Raw genomic sequence first — 22,777 nt, 5'->3', positions numbered from 1 at the left:
GTTTTACAACGTGGCATCCACCACATGTTTCAGAAAAGTGGTCAAGGCCCTTGCCCCTTAGGGGTTACCAGGTGACTCCCAACTTGAAACAGCTGCCACCAGAGGAACTGTGAGCTTCCTTGAGGTGCCAGGGATGGAAGTAAATGTGGCCCTTCTGGGAGACAGCAATGGAGAATGCGGTTCTCTGCAAGGCACGGGGTACCACTAAATTCCAGCGAGTCACACGACGTACCTGTTTCTTTTTTCTACTTCAGCAACAAGCTCGTCCGTGGAGAACTGCCCTCTCACAACTAAGATCAGGTTTTTTATGACATCTTCAGAGCAATCTACATCAAGCAAGCCCCCAATGACCACCGGTAGACGGCTTGGGTTCACCTATGGCAAGAAGATGGAGGGAAAACTATAAAGCACAACCATAAGATGGACTACTCCATTTCCCACACCACAGTCAAGTACGGCCTGAATCAAAAATGAGTTTTTTCTAACAGATGAGTCAAGAAGCTGCAGTCCTAGAGGCAGCTAAGCAGCATCCTCAGACTGCTTCCTAGACAGGAATCTCACTAAAGACAGGTCAACCATACCAGGTCAACCATGAGTAGGGGCACTCCAAGGGGAAAAAGAGCATGCTTTTAAGGTATCTGGCCAGACATCAGCAGTTAATCAAACACTATTACATACCCTCCAGACGAGGGGAAACTGCTGACAATACGTTTGAGTAGCGGTGGATCTTTAAGCCTGGAGCAATGATTAGCTTGGGATTTAATGTGGCTTTCATGGCCACAGCTTATAATGAAAGGATTTAGAATTGCCTCTAACACAGAAATAATCACTGGATTCTCACCTTTTGCACATAAATTTCAATGTATTTTTGGAGGTTGTTTCTGTACAAGTAGAGCACCAGATCATGGACAAAGTCGAAGCGGTCACACACAATAATCAGCGGGAGCTGGTCAGTCAGCTTTGCTTCCTGTAAGGGGGAAAAAGGAGAAAGCCTCGTTCTGGTGCAGAGCGCCTACGTTCCAAAATGGAAACCCAAACAAGCCAAGCTGAACTGTCACCAGTGAAAAGCAACTCGGTGAGAAGAACTGGGATGGGGTGAGGGGGACGGGGGACAATCAGGTTTCCAATAAATTTCGCTTCAACACTTTTTTTTTTTTACTTTAAGGTTTCGTCCCTCAACCCACAAATGTTTCCTCTTAGTCCAAGCTCCTACAGTGGGGGCGGGGGGGGGGAGCAGTTCCAGCCCAACCACCACTTATGGGCAGGGTCACATTTACAAACAAGGTTACTAAATAAATGCAGGACAACAGGGGGATGACAAGCCTACACTAGGATTCAGCGCTGGTGAACTGCAGCTGCTATTTAGTGTGCAGGATCAACTCTGGGACTGCAACGGCTAGAACAAACTGAAGGCGGACGAGGGGCTTGTTCATGTTGCCTGCCCTTCACTTCATACCTTCCCCATCAGGCTTGCCTCATCTCCAGTAGTGAGCAACAGCGGTCCAGGTGGCCAAGCAGTGCAGACTTGCAAGCTGGGAGAGAGGATGGGTCTTTCCTCAACCCCCACCTCCCACCAGGACCTTCAATGCGTTAACATGCTGACTAGTAGCCTGCGGGCTTAGAGGGCTTAATCTGAACTCAAAAGCAGAGCCTGTTAAGAGCCTATGTCTTGCGTCCCTTCATTCATGAAGTCAAGGCAACTGACATGGAATTCTCCCATCCACACGCTCACGAGATCAAGATTCGACTTAGCTTCAGCAACACCCCAATTTGCTTAGAGACCAGATGTTCAAATCAGGGGTGACAAAACCTCTAGCCCATTTTAAGTGACCAAGTGCACAAAATGTTAACACTCAAAGCACTCTCCTTCCTCAGAAAGCCTCTGGCTAAACTCAATTATGGAGTCCTTTGTAACCCCACCACTGCTGACACTGCCCGAGACCCAAATAGAAGATGGGAATCGACTGAACCCTGGCGGGGAGGGAGGGGATATGAAGTGGTCCTAATAACTCCAATTATTTTTTAAAGGCAGACATTCTACCAACGGAATAATTTGACTCGACACTAAGAAACACAAGATTAAGCATAATTCTTCCTCGCATATGGTCAAGACCGCTTTCAGAGGAGGAAAACTAAGCCACCCACATGAACAGTTTTCAGGAATGCAAATCCTAGGATCTAATCCTATACACAAAGCTGACACTGAAGGATGTGACAGATTTGGGGAAACCTATACTGGGAGAGTTACCTGGTACATGTCCTGAACATTCCAGAGACACAAGGAACAGCACAAAAGACAACAGGCTCATCAGGAAATGGTTGTCACACAACTGAAATTGCTGATCACAGACTATCCTCAAGACATCTGTTACAAAGTCATCCAGGTCTCACAGTCTCGTCTTCCTTTCCCCCCACCCTATGCTAGCAAGTTCCATGCCTTGCCAGTGCCTTCAGGGACAGCAACCATGACAGATACCACCACAGATGCTGGTTTTATGGAACAGAAGTGACCAGAGTGTCATTTAGAGATTTGGCAGCACTAATAGGGATGTTGAACCCCAAGGGCACACAAGGCAAGAGAGGTTCCCCGGAAAAAGCACAGGAGTCCTGTGGTTGCACATAAGGGTCCTTCCCCCAAAGTCCCTATCAAGCCCCTCGCCATATCCCACTGTTACAAACTTTTATATTCCCACCCAACAGTCAAATATTTCAATGAGAACTGTGTCATTTAGAAACATACTAAAGACTCTTGCTTACAGATCACAAGCTCCATCTATCACTTAACAAGTAAAGTTAATTTCTAGGCCAGATACATGATTTCTTTCAGCTCTGGGGAGAGATCATGATCCTGCTTCAGAGCTTAGGAAAGTGAACCACAAGATTATGAGCCAGCCCAGGACACATCGTTCTCCCACAATGGAACCACTCAACCTTCTGAAATAAAGGCCGTTTCCACATGCTGTTAAAGTGATGGGCTACTTACTGAATGCTGCCGTTTTTCCCCACAGATTCCAGACGCCTCCAATTTCAGAGAGGAAGCAGGCAGTTTCGCTTTCGTTTGTTCAGCGTCTTTTGTGAGAATGGGATTTCCCACTCTTTCCTGTGCTGGGTAAAGGACGCTGAACACACGGAAGCCAAACTGCCTGCTTCCGCTTTGAAATCGGAGGCATCTGGAATCTGTGAAAAACCCGCCAGCGTTCAGTAAGTAGCCCGTCGCTTTAACAGCATATGGAAACGGCCAAAAATTTCCTGCCAATGGAAGCACACAGCATCTTCTCGAATAGGAGCTGGCCCATTGTATTTACGCATGGTTTACAGCTTTGCCCTTATCTCGTTCCAAACAGCCTCCTACAGAGAGCGAGTCATTCTGCTGCATGTCTGCACTGCGCGTAAATGCTTGATGCAGACTGCAACAGTACTCCCTGCCTGTTGCCTGTCTCCATGTGCCTCGGCCCTGGGCCTGCCCCTTGCCAATCAAGAGGCCTGTTTAAATCATGCAGAGACAGAGGAGGTGGGTGAGCTCGATTACTTTTATGGTCTTTAAATGTAAACCTTCCTTTGAGAGTCGAGTGGTGGTGGGCTTCCAATTTTAATTCAAGAACCAGTATGCCAAAGGAACTTGAGTGGTACTGATGCAGGGCTTGGCTACGGTGTAACTGAGAAGCCACCACCGTTATTTCAGCACCACTCTCGGATGCTTACGATGCTGTAAGAAAATTTATCTCAGCGCTCCAGGGATTTAGCTCTCAGTCTGGATGGTGTCATGCAAACAGCCTCCATCACCAACAGATTAGGGAATTGTCAGCAAACAGTAGTCAGAAGAGCCTGGAGGTCAAGGAAACTCTCACAGCCTCTTACCTTGAGAAAGTTCTTTACACGTTCTGGGTCATAGCAGTTGCTCTCTCTGCAAATTCTTTCTACCTCTTTAATCTGGCCTGTCTTGCAAGCGGCTTGGATATATTTGAAGTGAACATCTGGGTCCTGGCTAAAGTTGACAATCGAGCCCAGGAAATAGAAGAGACCTGAAGGGGGAAAAGAATATTTAATGACCACTGACAACCTGGAAATCAAAGTGAATCTGTATTACTGTGGCATTTAAATTAAGAAGTCACTTTAATGCAGGCCCTACTTGACACAAAGCAGTTCACTGTAATGGAGACTCCAAAAGTACCATTGATTTCAGGGACTCAGTTAAGCATCCGCTTCAAAAATTTTCCCATTGCTTATAGCCTTCAAAGCAGAGAAAGGCTACAAGAAGTGTTTCATGCCAGCACCTTTTCCAAGTCCCCTGTGGCAGGGTTAGTCACTCTGAAGAACACACGGCCAGCCCAGGCAGCCAGCCAGCCACGGATCCATCGAGCACAGCTTCACACACTAGCTAACACTCCTGGCAATTCGGTCATTTCAGCCAAGCAAAGATGACAACTGCTGTCAATGGCAGAGCTCACACATGCAACTGCCATATGTTAGGTAACCATCCCACAAACTCAAGAGAAGAGCACAACTAAGTGCGGTGGTGGGGGGCGGGGTGTCTCCAACTTGAACAGTCTGGGAAAGTTTTATTTTGCTACTGGGGCAAGACCTGGCGAAATTGGAATCTTTGCTTATATCATCAAAAAGAGCTACACCTTAAGAGGAAGAAGTCTGGCACTTTGCCCAATTCGTGCTGGACGCTAAGCTGGAGGCATGTCTGCCAACAGACCAGCTTCCACTAACTTTCCTAACTCTGACCTGAAAGATTCCCTGTTGCCACCTCCTCCGTGGCACAGTTCCCACTCAATGAGGCTCTTCTGAGTTTGAGCCAAGATAGGGAAGGCGACAGAACTCTGTTGCTCCTTAAAGGAAACTTCCCTTTCACGGACAGCCTCATTTATCTCACATTTTCAGAAAATATTTGCTGGATTTCTTGCAGTGTTCTGTTTTTTTAAACTTTTCAAAAATTAAAGCCGTGAGAGAAATAGACCTGCGGGCGATGCAAGTGAAGAGAGAACAGACTGGGGGAAAGGGTTAAAAAATACTGAGGAGGAAGAGACCCCAGAGACAAGAACCCACCCTCCTCACAGACAGAGGATGTGGGAGAAGGGAGAATTCAAAGAGGCAAGGCGGAGCTAAGCCAGGGAGGTCCACCCATCACCTTCCCTGTTCTGGCTCAGCCAGAGCACAGCTGGTCTTTCGTGGTTGCTCTAGAAGACATTCACTTTCTCGAGCAACCCTGCCCAGTCACAAAGGACAAAAACCGTGGTGGGCTGGGCTGCTCTGGGAACCGTTCACCTTCTCAGCCACTGAAGGCCAGCCAAGCAACAGTGGCATGTGATGCCTCCTTTTGAATGGATTCCATAGTTAGCACCAAGCCTAGACGTCTAAGCTGCCTTACCTTCAAAGCTCTTGAAAGACTCAAAGAGCTCAATGAGTGACTGTGTTGAAAGCTGCTCATGATACTTGGAAGCAACCTGGACACATATCTGCAAGTTCTGGCGGATGTTAGCAGAAAGCATTGCACGCAGACACTCCAGGGAGTCCTCAACAGACAAGGAGCCGAAGTAGTTCACCAACCACTGAAGGTTAACAAGAAACACAAATAAGCCGGTGCCTCAGGTTTCAATTTCCCTTGTACCAAAGTAAGCATCCAAGGCAACTGCATTAGAACTGGAGGGGAATTAGTGACACACGCAACGCAGGCCAGCCAGCTGTGGAAACGGTTCTGCACGCACCAGGCTGCAGGCACCATACCTCAGGGTTGAGAAGGTGAGTGTGAACCACCGCTCGCTTGATGTCGTACAAGTCTGTGAAGTGTTCCAGTGCTCTCTGGAGAAGGCCAGCTTTTTCACACAGCTGGGCGATGTGGGCCCGGTCATAGTGTGTGAACATCTGGTTTCCTAAAATGGCATCGGCAACCTGGAGAGAGATTGGCCAATTAAGTCATCCCAAGGCAGACACGTTGCTGAACAAACAAGTGATACAGGTGTGGCCAGTGACATGGTAATGCCAGCCTCCCAGTCCCCCCCCGCCAAACACTCCAGGCAGATGCGGTTCCACTCCAAGCACCCCGGCCGTTAGCGGCCAGGCTGGCAAGCCCAGGAGCAGGGCCCTTTCAGTGGCTGCCTTTGCTCAGTAAAATGTGAGCGGACCGGGAAAGGCTGTCACACATGTTCACTCATCATTTGTAGCCAAACAACTTCAGTTTCAGGAGGCTTTGGGGACAAACAGCTTGTCTTAATTTGATGCTTTTGGGGGGATTATTTTATTAAATCTCTTGATAGTTTATTGCTTCCAAACACCAGCATCCCATTCTTTTTAATGGCTTGAAGTACTCAGACACAGCTTTTCCATAGGAAATTAAAGATAGCCAAATGATTTGTGGGCTTTTAGACCATTAACTCAACAAGCAATTAAACCCTCCTCTGAAGTTCCTGCCGCGCTTCAGATTAATCTAAGCGCCATTCAAAGTCCCCTCAACGAGGCCCAGCTGAGGAACGTGGCGGCCAGCTGCCGAGCTCTGCAGCCGAACCCCCGCCCAAGGCCGACTCTCCACCACAGGGCAGGGGACTTGCCTGAGGGGCGTGCATGAGGTTCATTTCAAGCAAGCGGGTCTGCAAAGGGCCCTCGGAGGGGCGATTGTTTTTCAGTGCGTCCAACAGGAAGGCTGTACACTGCTGGATCAGGTTGTACTCCATGAACACATCCACGATCTGAAAGAGGAAACAGACTTGCTTTGGAGCCCACGGTACTGTCCCTGCCCTCAGGGCAGATTAAGACAGACATTGCACCGCTCGTTCTGAGCATGTTTCCTAAATGTACATAATGCGCCTCTAGGTTCAGTGTAGGATTCCACCCACCCCAGAGCAGCGCCTTTCTTCATCTCCCACACTGCATTTCAAAATCTGCTCTCACCCATTCCCAAGGCTTTGATAGGAACACAGGGTCCTAGCTAATGACACCGCAGACCACCGAAACGTTGCCTTTAAACACTCCATACATCATACAACTATGAAGTGTTTCCTCCTCCTCATCTCTTTTCCCTCCTGCACCAACTCCACTTCCAACATATAAGTGGGCCTTTCTCAGCGTTTCCTATGTTGGGTAATAGCCATTTCCTTTAGGCGAGCAGGGAGGGAAACTATACAACTGGTTCTTTTCCCTCCTTTTATACCATAATGACGTGTGCGCGCGCGTGAGGGTGTGTGGGAGAATAACTAAATATGGACATTTGCAAAGCTACCAAGCTTCTTCAGAACTTACAAGCATTAAAACTGGAAGCTATGCAGCACATCTGGTAACTGCTTGCCCCCTCCATACTTTAATACATTTAAACACCTGTTCATGGGATATGCAGTGTGCATTAGCAGCAAGCTATATTAACTCCCCGCTCCTGAAGAGAGGATTACAGTATTTATCATCATTGGTTACAAGACAAGCGCAGAGTTAAACAGCAGAGAAACAGGCTACACACAGATTTATTACAGATTAGGATGCAAGCAAGACCAAGAACGAAGATTCAACACTTTGTTGTCTGTTACCAAATTAAGAACCATTATCTCAGCTCTCAGAACAACCACCTCCTCCATCCCTTCGGCTGCACTGCACGCTCTTTGGTTATACCTTATTATTCCTGTTTTAAGATTAGGTAATGCAATGCAGAACAGAACACAGGTCAGAAACACATTCATACATTGTCTACAAAATTATAGCCTTTATCCATGTTACCTAATGTCACATCCCTCAGTTAACTGAACTATACAACTGCTATTAAGGAGGTTGTTACTGGAGGAGGAACAGGCTCTTGCATTATTTTAAAAAAACGCAAAATGCAGTTTCCATTCCATCAAATGTTTCTTCTCCACCACCCTTAAATGCCAACTTTTCACACAGGTAACAGAATCTCCAGTGTTTGCTTCAATTGTGGCCTTGTGCATTATAGCCATGCGCTTCTTATTTAGGACTATCACAGTGGAGAAAGGCTCTCTGAAGTCTTCAAATCCTGAAGAATGAAAAAGCTACTTCAGTCCCTGTCACCTATGAAGCGATGCAAGCAGCCTTCTCAAGAAAAGGGAATCTTTAAATGGAGCTAATTTACATTCAACACTTACTTGGGTAATATCGGCAAGAGGTTCCTCATCCTGAACCAGCATTTGGGCAAACTGCTGTCCTTGGTCAGGGCTGATCCGCATAACATTCCTCAGCAGAAAGATCCAGTCAGGAGTGTAGCCAACCTTGGAGGAAAACCACATGTGTAAGAAAAGAGGGTATCAGGAGCTTTTCAAGCCTCAGTGATCCAGAGAGGAGATTTATGAAATGCCAACCAGTTCTATGCCTGAGACTTGAACATGCAGAGAGTTTACCCCAGTGAATCTTACGGTCAGGGGCAACTTCAGCCAACCTCCATTCCTATGGCTATACCACCCTTGGCTGCTTCACCGTATCCCTTTGAGTTAGCCCACGGGTTTCCTAAGGCTACTGCATGAGCACCTGCCACTTGGCCCTTTCCACCATAAGAGGGCTTGCCCAGGTCTCCCCTTCCTGGCAACATCAGACCCTCTGTTCTTTTGGCCTTTGCTCCTCAGTAGCACAGGAAGCCAATGCATTGCACCTTTCAAGTCCAGCCTTTGGCAGCCACCAATGGTTAGCGACATGCCAGGACCAGCTGCACCATACTGCCTACTTTACTTCGGCAGGAGAAGGCTGTGGCAGCATGTCGCTTTGCAATAAAACAGCCAGACCAAACAGATGACAATTTGCCCCCAAATGAAGCAATATTATTTTTAAGTTCCTTTTTAAAGCCCAGGCATGCCAAAGCCCACTGAAGCCTGCCACTACCAGCATCTTGAACAATGCTCCCAAACCATTTGGCACGTGAGCCCGCCATGGCTACGACGAGGTCAGCAGCAATCACCTTCTTCGCATATAACACGATCTTCTGAACTTGTCCTGTTTCTGCAAAACACTGGATGACCTTGTTGGGGACGTTAGCCCGCAGGTAGACGCTGAGAGCCAGTGTTGGGTCCACAGACTTCACAAGATCTCCCAGTTCTTCAGAGCATTCCAGCTGTTTTAAAAAAAAGCATGCATACATCATTCAATGTCTGCTTTCTGTGCCATGGAGCTCTTGGGTTGCAGAGGACCCTGAGGCCTGTTGTAGAAAGCTGTGATGGATGGACTCACTCACACAGGATTAGCGAACTGCCACCATCTCAAGAACCCTACTTTTTGAAGTGCTTAGGCCAGAGGGAGGGGTGGGTCAGTAATGACTTGTCCCAGAAAGCCTTTTATTTAAGAAAAAGATATTTGAAGGGGGGGGGGGGTTGAATAAGGAACATTTGCAAAAGTAAAATCAAGCAGTCTTTTGTTAAATATTTGTCAAGCACTCTTACTGTTGTTTTGGTTTTCTGGGCATTTAGTGTTTTAGGAAGGGAGACCGGCTTGACCAATCAAAAGAGGAAAGAAGGTAGCTCCGCTTTCTAAGAGGTTAACATCAACAATATTCTTCCCAGGGTCAGGCGGTGTTGGTCTTAACAGTTACAGGGGTAGTGAGCAAAGTCATGATTTAACTGGGAAGAGGTGTACTGGGTCATGCTGGGATAAACGGTGTTAGTCTTTAGCGTGCCACTGGACTTGCATTTTGTTTTGCTACAGTAGACTGACACAACTACGTCTCTGGTTTGGGCCGTTTACAATACCTTAAAACTCTGGCCACTTTCCCCTGCAAAAATGTATAAATATGCAGCCAGCTGTCAAATACATTGTTGCTTAAAAAATGGGGACATTATTTAACAGGGTTTAACTGAAGGGAGACTCAGGAAATCTCTTGGTCTGTACGTGAGAGAAAAGGTACGCAAGACTGTTGAGCACACGCAGAAACAGCAGCTGATTGTGTACAGATACACAATCCATAAAACGTGCTACGGGCTCACTGGAAGACTTACAACAGAGGCAAAGGTGACAAGAGCAAATAAATGGCACTTTCCTGCTACTACCCTTGCGTCACAGCCATCTCAATAGTTTAAGATTTCTTGGCACTATTGACTCCCAAGCCTGAGCCTCGATTGTCTCAGGGACAGGTTGTGATGCTGTAAAGTAGCGCAGACAAAATGCATAATCCAGTACCAACTCACCTGTACTGTTAAAACTTGTTGACCATTGTTTGCTGTTGATAAATTTGTTAAATCAAAAATTTTGAAAAATATATATATTTTTAAAAATGCACAATCCAGTCCGTTTGTGGACCATTTCAACTCCGTTACCATAATGGATGCCCACAAGATCTTGGGATCTAGGCAAGCCTGGCTGCTGAAATCACGCAACGATCCCATGAACGAACCCTTGGTATCCATAACAAAATCAGTCACTGACTCAAGGTATCTTTGCTCAGCAACTCAACAGAGGTGATTATCTGCCCACTACTTGAAAAACGTCACTGCAGAAAAATGATGTGGCTGATGAGCGTCCTGTCTCTAATCGGCCCTTTCTGGGCAAGGCAATTTAGAGAGAGCAGTGGCAGACTAAGAGTGAAATCCTAAGCAGAGTTACTCCAGCCTAAGCCCATTAAAGTCAATGGACTTAAACTGGAGTAACTCTGTTTAGGATTGTGCTGTAACTCTAAGTCTTTTTGGATACCTCATCTACTGTAGACCCCTTTCAGCCTAGTTTCCAGCCAGACTACAGGACTGAGACAGTGCTGGTAGCCTTATCTGATGATCTTTGAACACAGACAAGGCCATGCCTCTTTTCCCCTCCTACTAGATCCCCCTGCAGCCTTTGATACAATGGATCATGCAATGTGACTGAGAAGTCTATTGGCAGAAGTAGTTATGAGAGATTGGCTTAAACAATTCCTTATAGACCAGTCTCAAAGAGTTGCCACCCGACACCAGTTGTCATCAGTGAGAGACTTCTCTTGTACAATTCCAGAGGATGCAGTCTCCCCCCACCCCCCGCTTTGAGGAGAAATCAATCATAGCTTTGAAACTGCTTGTCATCACATAATGATGACACCAGGCTCTATGTCTCTTTATCCAAACCTCCCAGCAAGGCAGAAGTCCTGAACCACTGCCTGGCCTCTGAGATTAAATGGCTAAGAACAAACTGAATCCTGATATGATGGAAATAATGCTATCTGGGAAGGCTGAGACCTTGAAGGATACTGTACCCACCTTTGGCAGAGTTCAGTTTACCTTTGCGAACTCAAGAGCCTACGGGTTATACAGGATCCAGCGTTACTGCTGGACATGTAAATTGATCCAGCAAAGAACTACTTTCTTCCAACTTTATCAAGCCTGGAAGATGGGCTCCTACCTCGAGTCAGCTGATCTAGCCACCCAGATCCATGTCACAATAACATAAAGACTAGAATATTACAATGCCCTCTACATAGTTCTGACTTTGAACTCCATGCAGAGACTTCAGTTGGTGCAGATGCTGCAGTTCAGTGATTATCAGGAGCTAAGCACAGCATGCCTATTACTCCTGTTCTGCAATTATTCCACTGGCTATTCATCTATTACCGTGTTCATTTCAAGGTACCAACTATCACATACAAAGTCCTGCACAGCCCTTGGCCCTCTTATCGGCAGGACCACCCCTCCACCTATGTTCCACCGCAACAACTCCACTCATCTGTGCAGGGCCTTCTGCAGGTGTCCCTGGACAAATGGGCAAGATCAACAACCACTCATACACGTGGTTTCTGTTCTGACCCCCAACTTGTGGAATAGCTTGCCTGAGGATGTCAGGAAGGCTCCCCACATGCCTGTCATTCTGCGATGTACATAAAATAGAGTTGTTCAGGAGGGCTTTTCTAGTTGCTTTGTAACGGGAAAGGGTCTCTGAATTATACCACTCTGCACAGGACATTATTAGTTTGCTGCACATACTGTTGTTGTTTCATTGTTTTCTATTAATGTAATACTATTTTTCTTCCACTCCCCATCATGCCTAATAGACTAGGCTCATTCTGATTTCACTCATCTTGGATATAGCTCATTATGTCTCATCATATTCTGTACTGGCATACGCTGTGCTTATTTAGTTATTTTTCATAAGGACTGCTATCGACTTGTGGTGTGTAATCCGCTTTGAGTCTTTGTGAGAAAGGTGGACTATACATACAGTAAATGATATAAATAAAATCAAATTAGCAAACATGGCTTAGGATGCATTTAGCACTCTTACATGCACGAACACTATAGAGGGAATTTGGTTACAGAGGGAATGACGTCCAGAGGTCTGCCATTTAGTAATCTTCATTGAGGAATCTCTAGTAAGTTCCTAAAGCACTCAATGGTTGCCACTTGTGTTTTAACGTAGATCGAAGCATGTTTTGACAGACTGTTGGAACCCACAAGTTCTTAGCAAGGCTATGGGCACGCAGAATACGGTGCTGGATCAGGTACAAAATTCAGTACGAGAGCGTTCTTCATTCTCAGCTGTTAGCCTGGATGGCTGCAAAGAATTACATGTTTGAAAGGGTATAGGCAGCACCTGGCAAAAGCTGTTGAAGCTGCTGAGCAAAACGATCTCTTACTGTCAGTGGGGGCAGCGATTCAGCACTATGCCTCAATCCTTGCCCTGCCCTATGACTAGATGCTAAGCTACAAGGCAGGGCCTTAGCAGCTAAGGGTGGGGGGGAACGCTGCTGGCAAAGATCTCGAAAGAGGGAGTGCCTCATGCCCACATTCACTTGGGATTTGCTTAAATAGAGAGCCTTATTTCCCCTATACGATGAGCACAAGAATCTGCTCTCTGGATGTGACATCTTCACTCCGCAGCTGCCATGACCAAGTGAGAGCTTAGTTCCACAGGAGCCACCAGTTGACATTTGCAAGTACACAGCCTGTTGCTATTGGACATCAATGCACACAGAAGGATGGACAAGCCTTGCGGAAGGGAAGTACTATGATATTAGCATTTATTAAGCTACACCCTCTGAGAGAATGGCACACCCCACAATAATAAACATTAGCGCTTAGTAAGCTATTGAGGGCCCCACCCGCCTAGTCACTGTGCCTTACCTTGTCTTCCTTTAACCATTTCTCCAAGAGCTGCTTGCGTCCTTGCTGGAGCACCGGCCTGCAGAGTTCGAGGGATTCATACTTGTTCAGTTGACCTTGGTCTAGCAGGATTCCAAAATACTGGAGCAAGGGAGAAGTCTGACCTGGCTGTGCTGGAACGCTCTGGAATCGGCGTATGGTGTCTGGGGTACGCAAAATTCCCTTTAAAGAGAACCGAATAAAATGCAACTCACTCATCCTTGGGAACTCAAATGGAGATTCCAACTGAGAGAGCCAAGCTCACCACCTAGATGGGCATTTAGCACTTCCTAACTTTTTAGGTTCAGGGCCATCTGTCTCTGACAGGCTGCAATTTTTCAGAACCACAACTGTAGATGACTTATCTGCATGCAGAATTGATCTACAGAGTTAGGTGCAATTGAGGTTTATGTAACTGGCTGGCTGGCTGGCTTCGTTCCTTCCGGTGGTGCCCTTTTCCAGGGCCATTTTTCCCTCTCCATCTGCCCCTGCCACCACCTGGATGGAAAGCACTGAGCCTCGCTTTCAGTTAATGCAGCACATACAAGTGCAAGGTGTGTACCACACCCCGGGTTCAACAGGAGCTGGCGCAGTTATTAGACACCAGCAAGTAGCTGCAAAACTCTTCAGACTAAGCAGGAGCTAAAGAAGCATTCCATTCATTTATACCCTGCCTTTCTCTCCAAAGGGAATCCAAAGCAGCTTAGTTTGTATTCCTCTCTTCCATTTTATCCTAACAACCTTGTGAGGTGGGTTGTGCTGAGAAAGTCTGATGCGCCCGAGGTCACCCAGCAAGCTCCCACGGGAGAGTGACAATGTGGATCCTAGTCTGGCCCTAACCACCACACCAGCTCTACTGGCTTATGCAGCATCCGACTATTAGTCTAAGAAGCACCTCCACCATCAGGCAGGGATCCTTCCCAGCGTTTGCAACTCAAGTGCTTGTAACGGGAGACTGAACTCAGGATTTTCCACATGCAACACAGGTGCTCCACCACTGAACTGTTGCCTGTTTGCTACTGAAAGATGACAACCTCCCAAGCGCCAGCCCAGAACAACCTAGTGTTGCTACCAAACACAGGTGCACTAGGCACACCAAGCCAATAGAAACAAAAAATACAACCCTCGCGTGCACCACAGACACAGCAAAGCATCCTTTCAACCATTATCTTACCTTTGGGGCGTTTGCTGCCACTTTTGCTGCATCTGAGTAGCTCCCTTGGGCAAAAAGAGCATTGAATTTCCTGGCAAAGAGCTCTTCAGCACCTGCTAGGTTGTTACGGACAGCCATACGCAGAGCCAGGTCAGGGTTCTGCAGTACATTTGTGATGTAAGGAATGATGTTCTCTTCCTCTACACACACAGACAACACCTGGGTTGGAGGTAGGAGAATGCAATTAAGTGACAAAGAATGTGTTTTGAGATCAAGAATCATGTGTTATATTTTTAAAGTCATGGAGACCCACCACTGGTCAGAGATGACAATACTGAGAGCTAGGCAGACCAACAATCTTTAACTTTCCTTCCAGCCCCACCCCCAGCATGATTCTCTCACTGGCACACAGCCCCAGCTGGGAATCTGGGGTAGGGAGCCATCATCTAGCAAGGAGGGATGCTGGAGTTACCCTTAGGCAGCTTGCCACCACCCCTGGATATCTACCTCGTGCTGTGGATCTCCCCTTGATCCTGGCAACTGCCCAGGGGCACAGGTGCCCCCAAGGATTACTCTCAGTAGCATCAGCTAGCAGTTAGAGGCACTTGAGTAGGAGCCAAGGCAATGCTTCTCAACTAAAACAACTTCATTACTGCACAGGCTCAATGCTTAGGATACAGGATAAGGAATAGGTTGCTAGACTCAAGAGACTCTTACAGTTTAAGTACATCTGCTCCCCACTTCAGGATGGAGATGACATGCAGGTGTGGAAAAGGCAAAGCTGCTGGTCCTCCTGTATTTCCACACACACCCAGGATCACACAGACACAGACATACATAGATTCACACACACAGAGATGTTCAGGATTTGCCCATATGTGCCTAAAGGACATTACCTAACGTGGTCTGGACGTTCTGAAACCCCAAAAGCCCGCTAGAGCCACTTGCCCAACAGCAAGGTGTTAGTACTTCAAAGGGCTGTTGTTGTGTGCCCACTGGAACTCGCCTGGGATGGAAGGCAGTTTCCACTTGGCCACTTTACCTCTGATATTGACAAATTAGTTTTTTTGTTATCTGATACTGATTCTTTTGTCACTAGCAGAGTATCCCTGTTTGCCTTAGCTGCAAAAAAGATTAGGGCCAAGATTGTTTCCTCAGAAACCTAACTTTTCTCATAACTGTCTGGTATTTATTAAGGTCCCATTTTAATTGTATTCTATTTTTATTATTTTAATAACTGTATTTTATGCTTGTAAGATAGATTTCTATTTTTACTGTTTTTAACTTTGTATTGTGATGGCCTTTGGCCATATGCAATTAAACCTTCTCTCTTGCACTCGGCCACTTTATCACAGTAACATGCTAAGCTCTCTCTCAGCCATCCGCCCACCTGCTCCCCAATCATGACACAGTCTAACTCCAAGAGGCAGTTGCAGATGTACTTAGGCATGAAGCCCTCCAAAAAATATTTCCTAGCCAGCCGCTTAATTCTGTGTTAACTGCTCTGGACTGACGACAGGCTTCCTCCTCTGTGTGAAGAATACACATTATCAGTCCTGGGCCTTCAGAAGCCTAGACAGAGCAGCATGGACCAGGTCACCAGCAATGAATCATCCACAGCCATCATCCTCAGGAGGAAACAGCTCCTCAAATCCAGACACACAGCGACAGGAATACGAATTAAATCTCAACATACTCTAGTTATACACATGTATTCTAGTGAATTTTGTATGACTTCAATGGAGTTTGTTAGCAGGTTGCGTAACACGCAGCTGTTCCTTTTATTTTTTGACAACCAATTAAAGGTAGTTGGACAATGGTAGATTAATGATTCTTTAATTGCTAGAATGGACCACTAATAACCTGCTCACTTAAATTTTTTTACAATTTTTAAAGGTTTATAGAGTTTATCACGCACCTGCATAATAACATCACACGGCTTTGGTAAAATGTCACATGACTGAAAATCTGAAGAGTCGCTAAATCATATTTTTATGTACCAAGGCCGACCCTCCTTAGCTTCTGAGATCTGACAAGATCAGGCTCACTGGGTTATCCAGGTCAGAGCATAAAAGATCTTAAGAAATGTCTTCATAAATAGCACATGTTAATTAGTATAAAACATGTCACCCAGGTAAGAAGGTAGTTTTGATTTAGAAAATCTCATGAAAAAGATTTAGGTGAGGACTATTTGTGTCAGTTATGTGTGTTTATTGAAAATCCAATTCATTTCATTGTAGACTTCAGTACAATCTGATTTTAAATCTTAGATTTAATTGAGAAATGTTAAGAGATATGCTTTTTACTGTATGCATATATTCATTAATGTTTGGTTTAATTTTAATAAGCCTTTATATATTAGTATCTTCGTGATCCCTGGGATAGTTTGGCATACTGTATTGTTTTAATTTTAGTAACTTATATAAACTGTGATAAGAGACTTAATTGTTTATTAGTCAATGTTTGGTGACTTGTGACGGCCTATGGCTACAGACAATAAACTCTTTTGACTTTTTATTAGTATCTTGCTTTATTAGAAAGATTAGTTTATTTCAATAAAGAAGAAACCTCGTAACTCTAAAAGAAGTCTCTGTGTGCCTTGATGGAAAGTGTTAAACAAGGAATCACAAAAAATATTTGTAATAACCAACAGGTTCCTTAAAGAATTATCTGTTTTTAGATCTTATCTGAAGCTCACTGAGACATTTAAAATGTGGGATTAAATCTCAGAACTAAACCGATTTGGAACCTTGAACGAGGCAGGGATAAATCAGTCTGTTACCACAGGATTCATATTGTTGTTTACTTTGCAGACACCAGCGCTCAGATGGAGGCCCTCGACTTTCAGGTCAGCTGTGGATGTTATTCCAAGCCCCACACATGTTTCTGGAAGGTATGCAAGATGCACTTTGTGCTCCACTGGCTACACAATTTCACAATGCTGCACCAGAAATGGAGCCTCATTTCTGGTGAAGGGCAACCAATCTGCAGCTAGTCTGAAGACTGGCACACTAGGTTCTACAGTAGACATCACCTTAAAATAGGGTTTTTTAAAAAAAGTTAAGACTTCTTTAATCTCTTAACAGCTGTTAGCCATGACAGTTAACTGGAATCTCCATATTCAGTTATATCAGCGCTCTGAATATGAAACGCTGAGGGCAAATGGAATAGTTTCATTATGCTTGCTAACTCCTCACCGGAATCTAGTTTTGCATTGTCTCCGGCAGCAGGAAGACCGATCTTTAATTTCAAGCAGCAAAAGGAATTTACATTTGGGTTTTAGTTCTCCTAAACCCCAGCTTTTAAGGAAAGGTTTCTAGCTTTTATGGGTGCAGAAAAGATTTAAGATTTGGGGCTACAGCTCCATACTTTGGGCTCGGCGACATCCAGGGACCTCCTTCTCCATATTAAGCCCTGAGGGATACAGTTTTGTTCTCCATTTCTGTTTATTAGCCCAAGGTAACCTAGGAAACAGAATAGAGGCATCTGGGGGGGGGGGGTGACCCTTGCACCTCCTAGGACTCGGCTCCTCAAGGCTGCACTTAGTTTTCTGAGTTTCTAGGAGATGGAGAGTTCAGATGAGCCTTTATACTGGGTCTTGGGCACTTTGGCTTCACAAGCAGTTTATCGTGCCACAGGGGAGAGGAGGAGTTCTTAGAAACAGAGCCTGTGAAGCTTGTAATTCTTATCTGCAGATCAGGATTTTATCCCCAGGGGAATCGTGAGGGGAACTCTCAAAGCTGCCATTTCTCAGACCACACAGTAAGCCGCCACGGGAAGCTTTCTTCGTAGGCACAGGAGCTTAGCAGCAGATTAAAATGCAATCTGAGTGGAAGGATGCTAGCTATTTGAGAGAAAAAAGATTTAATTCATTTTAATGCCAACCCCAAAGCAAGGAAAACTTGCTCTCAGGCACACACCCAAGACGCCTTAACTCTCACTGGCTGTCCCTTCTTAGCCACCCTACTACGCTCATTCAGAACGTTTTAAATGTGCTTGGCAGCATACCTTTAACACACTGTCAAGACTGAACATCCCCCCTGCCCCATTAGCCAGAATTGGATTAAATGGTTACGTGCCAAGGCTTGCGCCAGCAACCTTCCATAATCGCAAGGAGAAAAAGTTCAGTCTTTTCAGATATAACCAAGGCAAATATAGAGACTCAAGGAGGAAGATCTCTTTTCTATCCACAGTATAATAGCTAGGCAGATTAACAGGGAAGCGAGGGAGGCAATGCCAAGAAGCCAAGCCCTGCCCCCACAATGCAATCTAAAAAACTGATTTAACACAACATGCCGACCTACATGACAGTTTGTATCTAAAATTGGCCAGAAATGAGAGAAGAGGAGGTGGAGGAACAGCTAACAAAGGGGTATGTTTACACTGAAATTTTACAACTACCAATGTCTTGGCAACTAGGTGGGGTGATTCTGGAGCAGTAACAAATTCATGTGAAGAAAGAACTGTGTGCTTTCAGGAGCGCAGAGAAGAATGTGTGCACGGATCCCCACTGCAGCGCTCAAAGAAACAAGAAAACGACGAGAACCCACAGGGAGCCAACTTAAAGCTCCGTTTCTTGGCTGAAAGCAGCATTACAGAATGGGCAGCACTGAGTGAGCTGGAAGTCTCCTCCTCAAAGCAAGGAGTGCCCGTACAGGAAAAATCATCAAGGTCAGCAGTGGCACAAACTGCCAAAATTCTGGCCACTCTGACCTTCCAACGACAGCTTCCCCAATGCAACACTTCAACCTGCTTTACCAAAAGGTGGCAAATTTAGTTTTTAACGACAAGTCAACGCATTGAAAGCAGTACTTGAGATCTGTGAGCCACTTCAACATTCTGGAGTTGTATGTAATTGGAGACTTTTACCCATAGCAATGCAATCTAAGTCTTAGGAGAATAAAATGGCATTACTTGTCCTTTTCGATTGACTCCAATGATTCCAGCAGTTGCTTCATGAGGGGCGGTGACAAAAATGGTCTCTCCGCTGATTCTGTTCATGTAGATACACGTGCCTGTTTCAAGGTCGTATAGATGGATGTAACCATATTTTGTGATCAAGAAGACCACATCATGCTTTTCACTGATCTGCAGAATAATGGAAATATAAGATTCCCACCACATTATAATCAGATATGTGCCCTCTGTGCAGGCATGGGATTTTATTTAGCATCATCTATAATATGTGCAAAGTAACTGAATATTTTAATTCATTCAACTGCCTCATTTTGTCTAACCTTCTCACCTTCCACTTAACAAGAGGAAAAAACAGCCATGGCAGGTACTGAAGTGTTGTCTTCAACCACTAGCAATCTTGTTCCTCCACCCTCAGATTTGAGACATAAGGAGGAATTTCCTACATTTTCAGGATCTGTTTGCTACCATAATGGTTATGAACTTGTTTTAAAACAAAGCTGAGGTATTAAAGATGCTTAACATTGCACCAAATATCACCACAATCAGCACTCCCATTAAGCCACAGAACATGACTGCATGCACAGAGAGCTCTATTTATACTTTGATACAGTACTACAATTTGCATCTGGCTCACGCACACTAATGATTCAAAGAGCAAAGTGAGTTTTGCTAAGCAACCAACTGCCATCCATACTCTTACAAATGCTAAAAATACCTGAACTTCTGTTCTATAAAAAGGCAAGGCTAAGCGGCAATTAAAAGCAGCTTACAACATTAAGCCCAAGGCTGGGAAGTAGATAGTAGGTAGCCATCTCATTCTTCGGCATTTTGAAACCCCAACAATTTACACCCTCCTGAATTACAGTGCCCTCTTACGCCCCCCCCACCCAAATCACTCAAGACACAGAAGGTATCCCCTTGGCATTGTGTCCTTACCTGCATTGCTACCGGAAAGTCATTCTGCGCTTCAGGTGGGAAAAACACATCCACTGCTTTCTTGGGAAATGGCTGGTTTCCTGTTGGAGGTGTGCCAACTTCAATGATATGCAACTGCATGGAAAGATGGGATGTGATTATGTATGAGCTTCCTCAGAAACAAGTGCACATGTTTGTTAAACGGGCACAGCAGTGGCCAAGCAACATACATGAACTAGCAAAGAGCCCAAGTTCTGTTGCCTAATTAAAACAATCTCTCTCATCACTTCAAGCAGGAGTCTTGTAGCACCTTGAAGCAGTACAATGTTTTATTCTACCATAAACTGCTATGAACTAGAGCCACAAGATTTCTGCTTGTTTTTGGTGCAATGGACTAATACAGCTACCCCTTTGGGATGTTTTTTAATTCTCACATAAAAGAAACAAGCTGGAACTAAATGCAGCCCAGGAAGAAACTGATGGAATTTTAATCCTAGCCAGAAGTACAAGGGCCAGGCTGTATAGCTCTACCTACACTGAACTGTGGCCACTGCATCATGCAGCCAGTCCAGAAATAGGTGGAATTACAGCCAGCTCACCATTGTACAAACTGTTGAAAACCTCCTTTCTGCGGCATCTGTCTGATGCCTTCTCCTTCTGCAATGTCAGTGTGATGCCCCCTGGAAGTGTTTCCTTCCCCTGCACCTAATCTACAATTAATTCAACCCCCCATTCTAAGTAACCCATATAAAGTTTCCCTTCCCTTCAGTAAAAGCTTTCCAGGAGGCTTCTCACTCAGTTCATCAGGTATTCTGTGCAAATATGTGACAGTAGCTGTTGATACTATTTGCAAAGGGAAGAAGAGAGACAGTTTTTCCATGGTGAATTATTATTCCGTTGAGTTTACGCAGACAGCAGCCCCAGGGCATAGACATGGACCTTTTCCCTTCTATGCAAGAACAGACCACAAGAAATGCAAGCTTACCTTGCCTCCAGCTTGACCTCTCACTGCAAAACAGAAAAGGGTGGATTCTTCAGCATTGCCTTCCATCTTGAACTGTGCAAAGCTAGCAGCATGGCCCTCAATGGGCTGGGATACTTTCCTATCTACGGAATAAAGCTGCATGGCTCCTACTACACGGTTTTGCTTTAAAGAAAGGACACACACAAAGATTTAAGTCAGCCACCTTTGTACAACAGCTACCACAGGTTGAAAAAGTGATCAGGAGAGTGATGCAGGCCTAGGCAATGTTTTTCTACACAGACAGAGTTCATGTTGCACTTTAGCAGAGGGTAAAGGAAACTACTTCTTGATGCCTACAACAGACTCACTTACCTAAAGGAGCCTGCTATTGGTCTCTTCCTGCTTCTGCAACTCTTGTGCAGTACTTAAGATCCCCTTTCTAGGCCTATTATTTAACACACAAACACGCACGCACACACATGCGCCTGTGCGCACACTCACTCCCCCTGCTGAATGCCCAAATTCACAGGGAACTGGATTTCAGCTGGCCCATCAAAATGCACTGCTATTTAACTACCAGCACATTAAAGCTCTAGTTAAAGAATGTCCATGGTCTTCCCTTAACCAGAATGGACTGCAGCGTGCTCAGGGAATGTTCCTGTTGGCCCTAGTTTAATTCTGGAGACGTTTCTAGAACAGGGCCAAGTTAGTCAAGGTAGTCTTTAAAATAAACTTTAGCCATTACTCATAAGATGAAATCCCAATTATAGCTAAACAGACTGACATGGACAAGTTCAACTTACAGCTTAACCAGGGTATTCGGCATATCATAATTCCAACTATTTCTGTTAGTAAAACAGAAACATTTCACAAGGCAACGGTGAGCAAGACGCCAAACATAGTTTTACCCATGCCATTTTTTACAAGTATGTGCTGTAAAGCATCAACCTACACTGAAGTGTTACCTGTGCTGATATGCCAGTCAGAAGCAACCATTTCTGCTTGGCATCTGTACGATAATTGATGATCTGGCAGCCTGCAAGACTAGAGTGGCGGTCAAACATTTTTACTGGCTGAGACTCCCCTTCCATGCTCCAGTGGTACACAGCATTGTCAGTGACTAGTGCAACAGTGTTCAGAGAGATCCACTTCCAAAAGGTGACATCATCGGTCATGGTATGCGCCTTCATTTTGCTTTTCATTTCAATATTAAAGATCTGAAGGGTCTTCCCGGCTGAAAACATGACCACAGCTCATGTTAGCCAAGCAACATACAGACATTCAAAGGGTCACAATGAGTGTTTAAAATGATGTGACTGCATTATTCAATTTGATTGTGGAAACTACACCTGACTCCAGGAAGGTATCACGCATGGTGTTTGGCTGTGAGGTTCCCGGTGTTCAGCAGGCTTTCTAACCAGACATCAACATTTCTAAAGCCAAATCTATTACTCAAAAGGAAATTCTAGCTAAGCCAACTGCAGAATTGGTTACGGCCTCATATGCAGGTGTTGTGAACACAGCTTTGTTCATATCAAATTGAAGCAACAGCTACTTTTCATGCTAGGCTACTGATTGTTAACCCAAGTAGCAGGGTTTACTTGACTCATTTGAACTAAAAGTACACCAAGGCATATAAAAGAGCGCTACACACATTTGTATTTGCATCTAGTACGAATACAGGAGTAACACAAAACAGTTTCCATGAGAATGGGAAACGGTAGTCACAAACTAGATACTTTGTTAGTTTGGCTGATAGCTTGGTTGAACCAAAACTCTTAACAAAGTTTCTTGGGTGTTGCAGAC

At 45.2% G+C, this 22,777-nt stretch overlaps 1 protein-coding gene across 1 annotated transcript in view; it reads right to left on the bottom strand.

The window, feature by feature from the left end:
• The window catches only part of CLTC (clathrin heavy chain), a 76,191-nt gene that overhangs the window by 21,221 nt on the left and 32,193 nt on the right, over positions 1–22,777 (bottom strand). The window contains exons 3-16 of the mRNA XM_055001695.1: positions 21,937–22,205; positions 20,993–21,154; positions 20,029–20,142; positions 19,090–19,263; positions 14,197–14,394; positions 13,005–13,205; positions 8,891–9,043; positions 8,088–8,210; positions 6,552–6,689; positions 5,731–5,895; positions 5,375–5,555; positions 3,859–4,022; positions 842–967; positions 233–375 (exon numbers count right to left, since the gene is read on the bottom strand). Of these exons, the coding sequence (XP_054857670.1) occupies positions 233–375; positions 842–967; positions 3,859–4,022; positions 5,375–5,555; positions 5,731–5,895; positions 6,552–6,689; positions 8,088–8,210; positions 8,891–9,043; positions 13,005–13,205; positions 14,197–14,394; positions 19,090–19,263; positions 20,029–20,142; positions 20,993–21,154; positions 21,937–22,205 (2,311 nt within the window). The remainder of the gene's footprint in view (positions 1–232; positions 376–841; positions 968–3,858; positions 4,023–5,374; positions 5,556–5,730; positions 5,896–6,551; positions 6,690–8,087; positions 8,211–8,890; positions 9,044–13,004; positions 13,206–14,196; positions 14,395–19,089; positions 19,264–20,028; positions 20,143–20,992; positions 21,155–21,936; positions 22,206–22,777) is intronic.

This window comes from Eublepharis macularius, chromosome 17 (genome assembly GCF_028583425.1).
Source record: "Eublepharis macularius isolate TG4126 chromosome 17, MPM_Emac_v1.0, whole genome shotgun sequence".
Lineage (NCBI taxonomy): Eukaryota > Metazoa > Chordata > Lepidosauria > Squamata > Eublepharidae > Eublepharis > Eublepharis macularius.
Note: the sequence above shows the minus strand (reverse complement) of the source record. Positions and strands in the feature narration are given on the sequence as shown.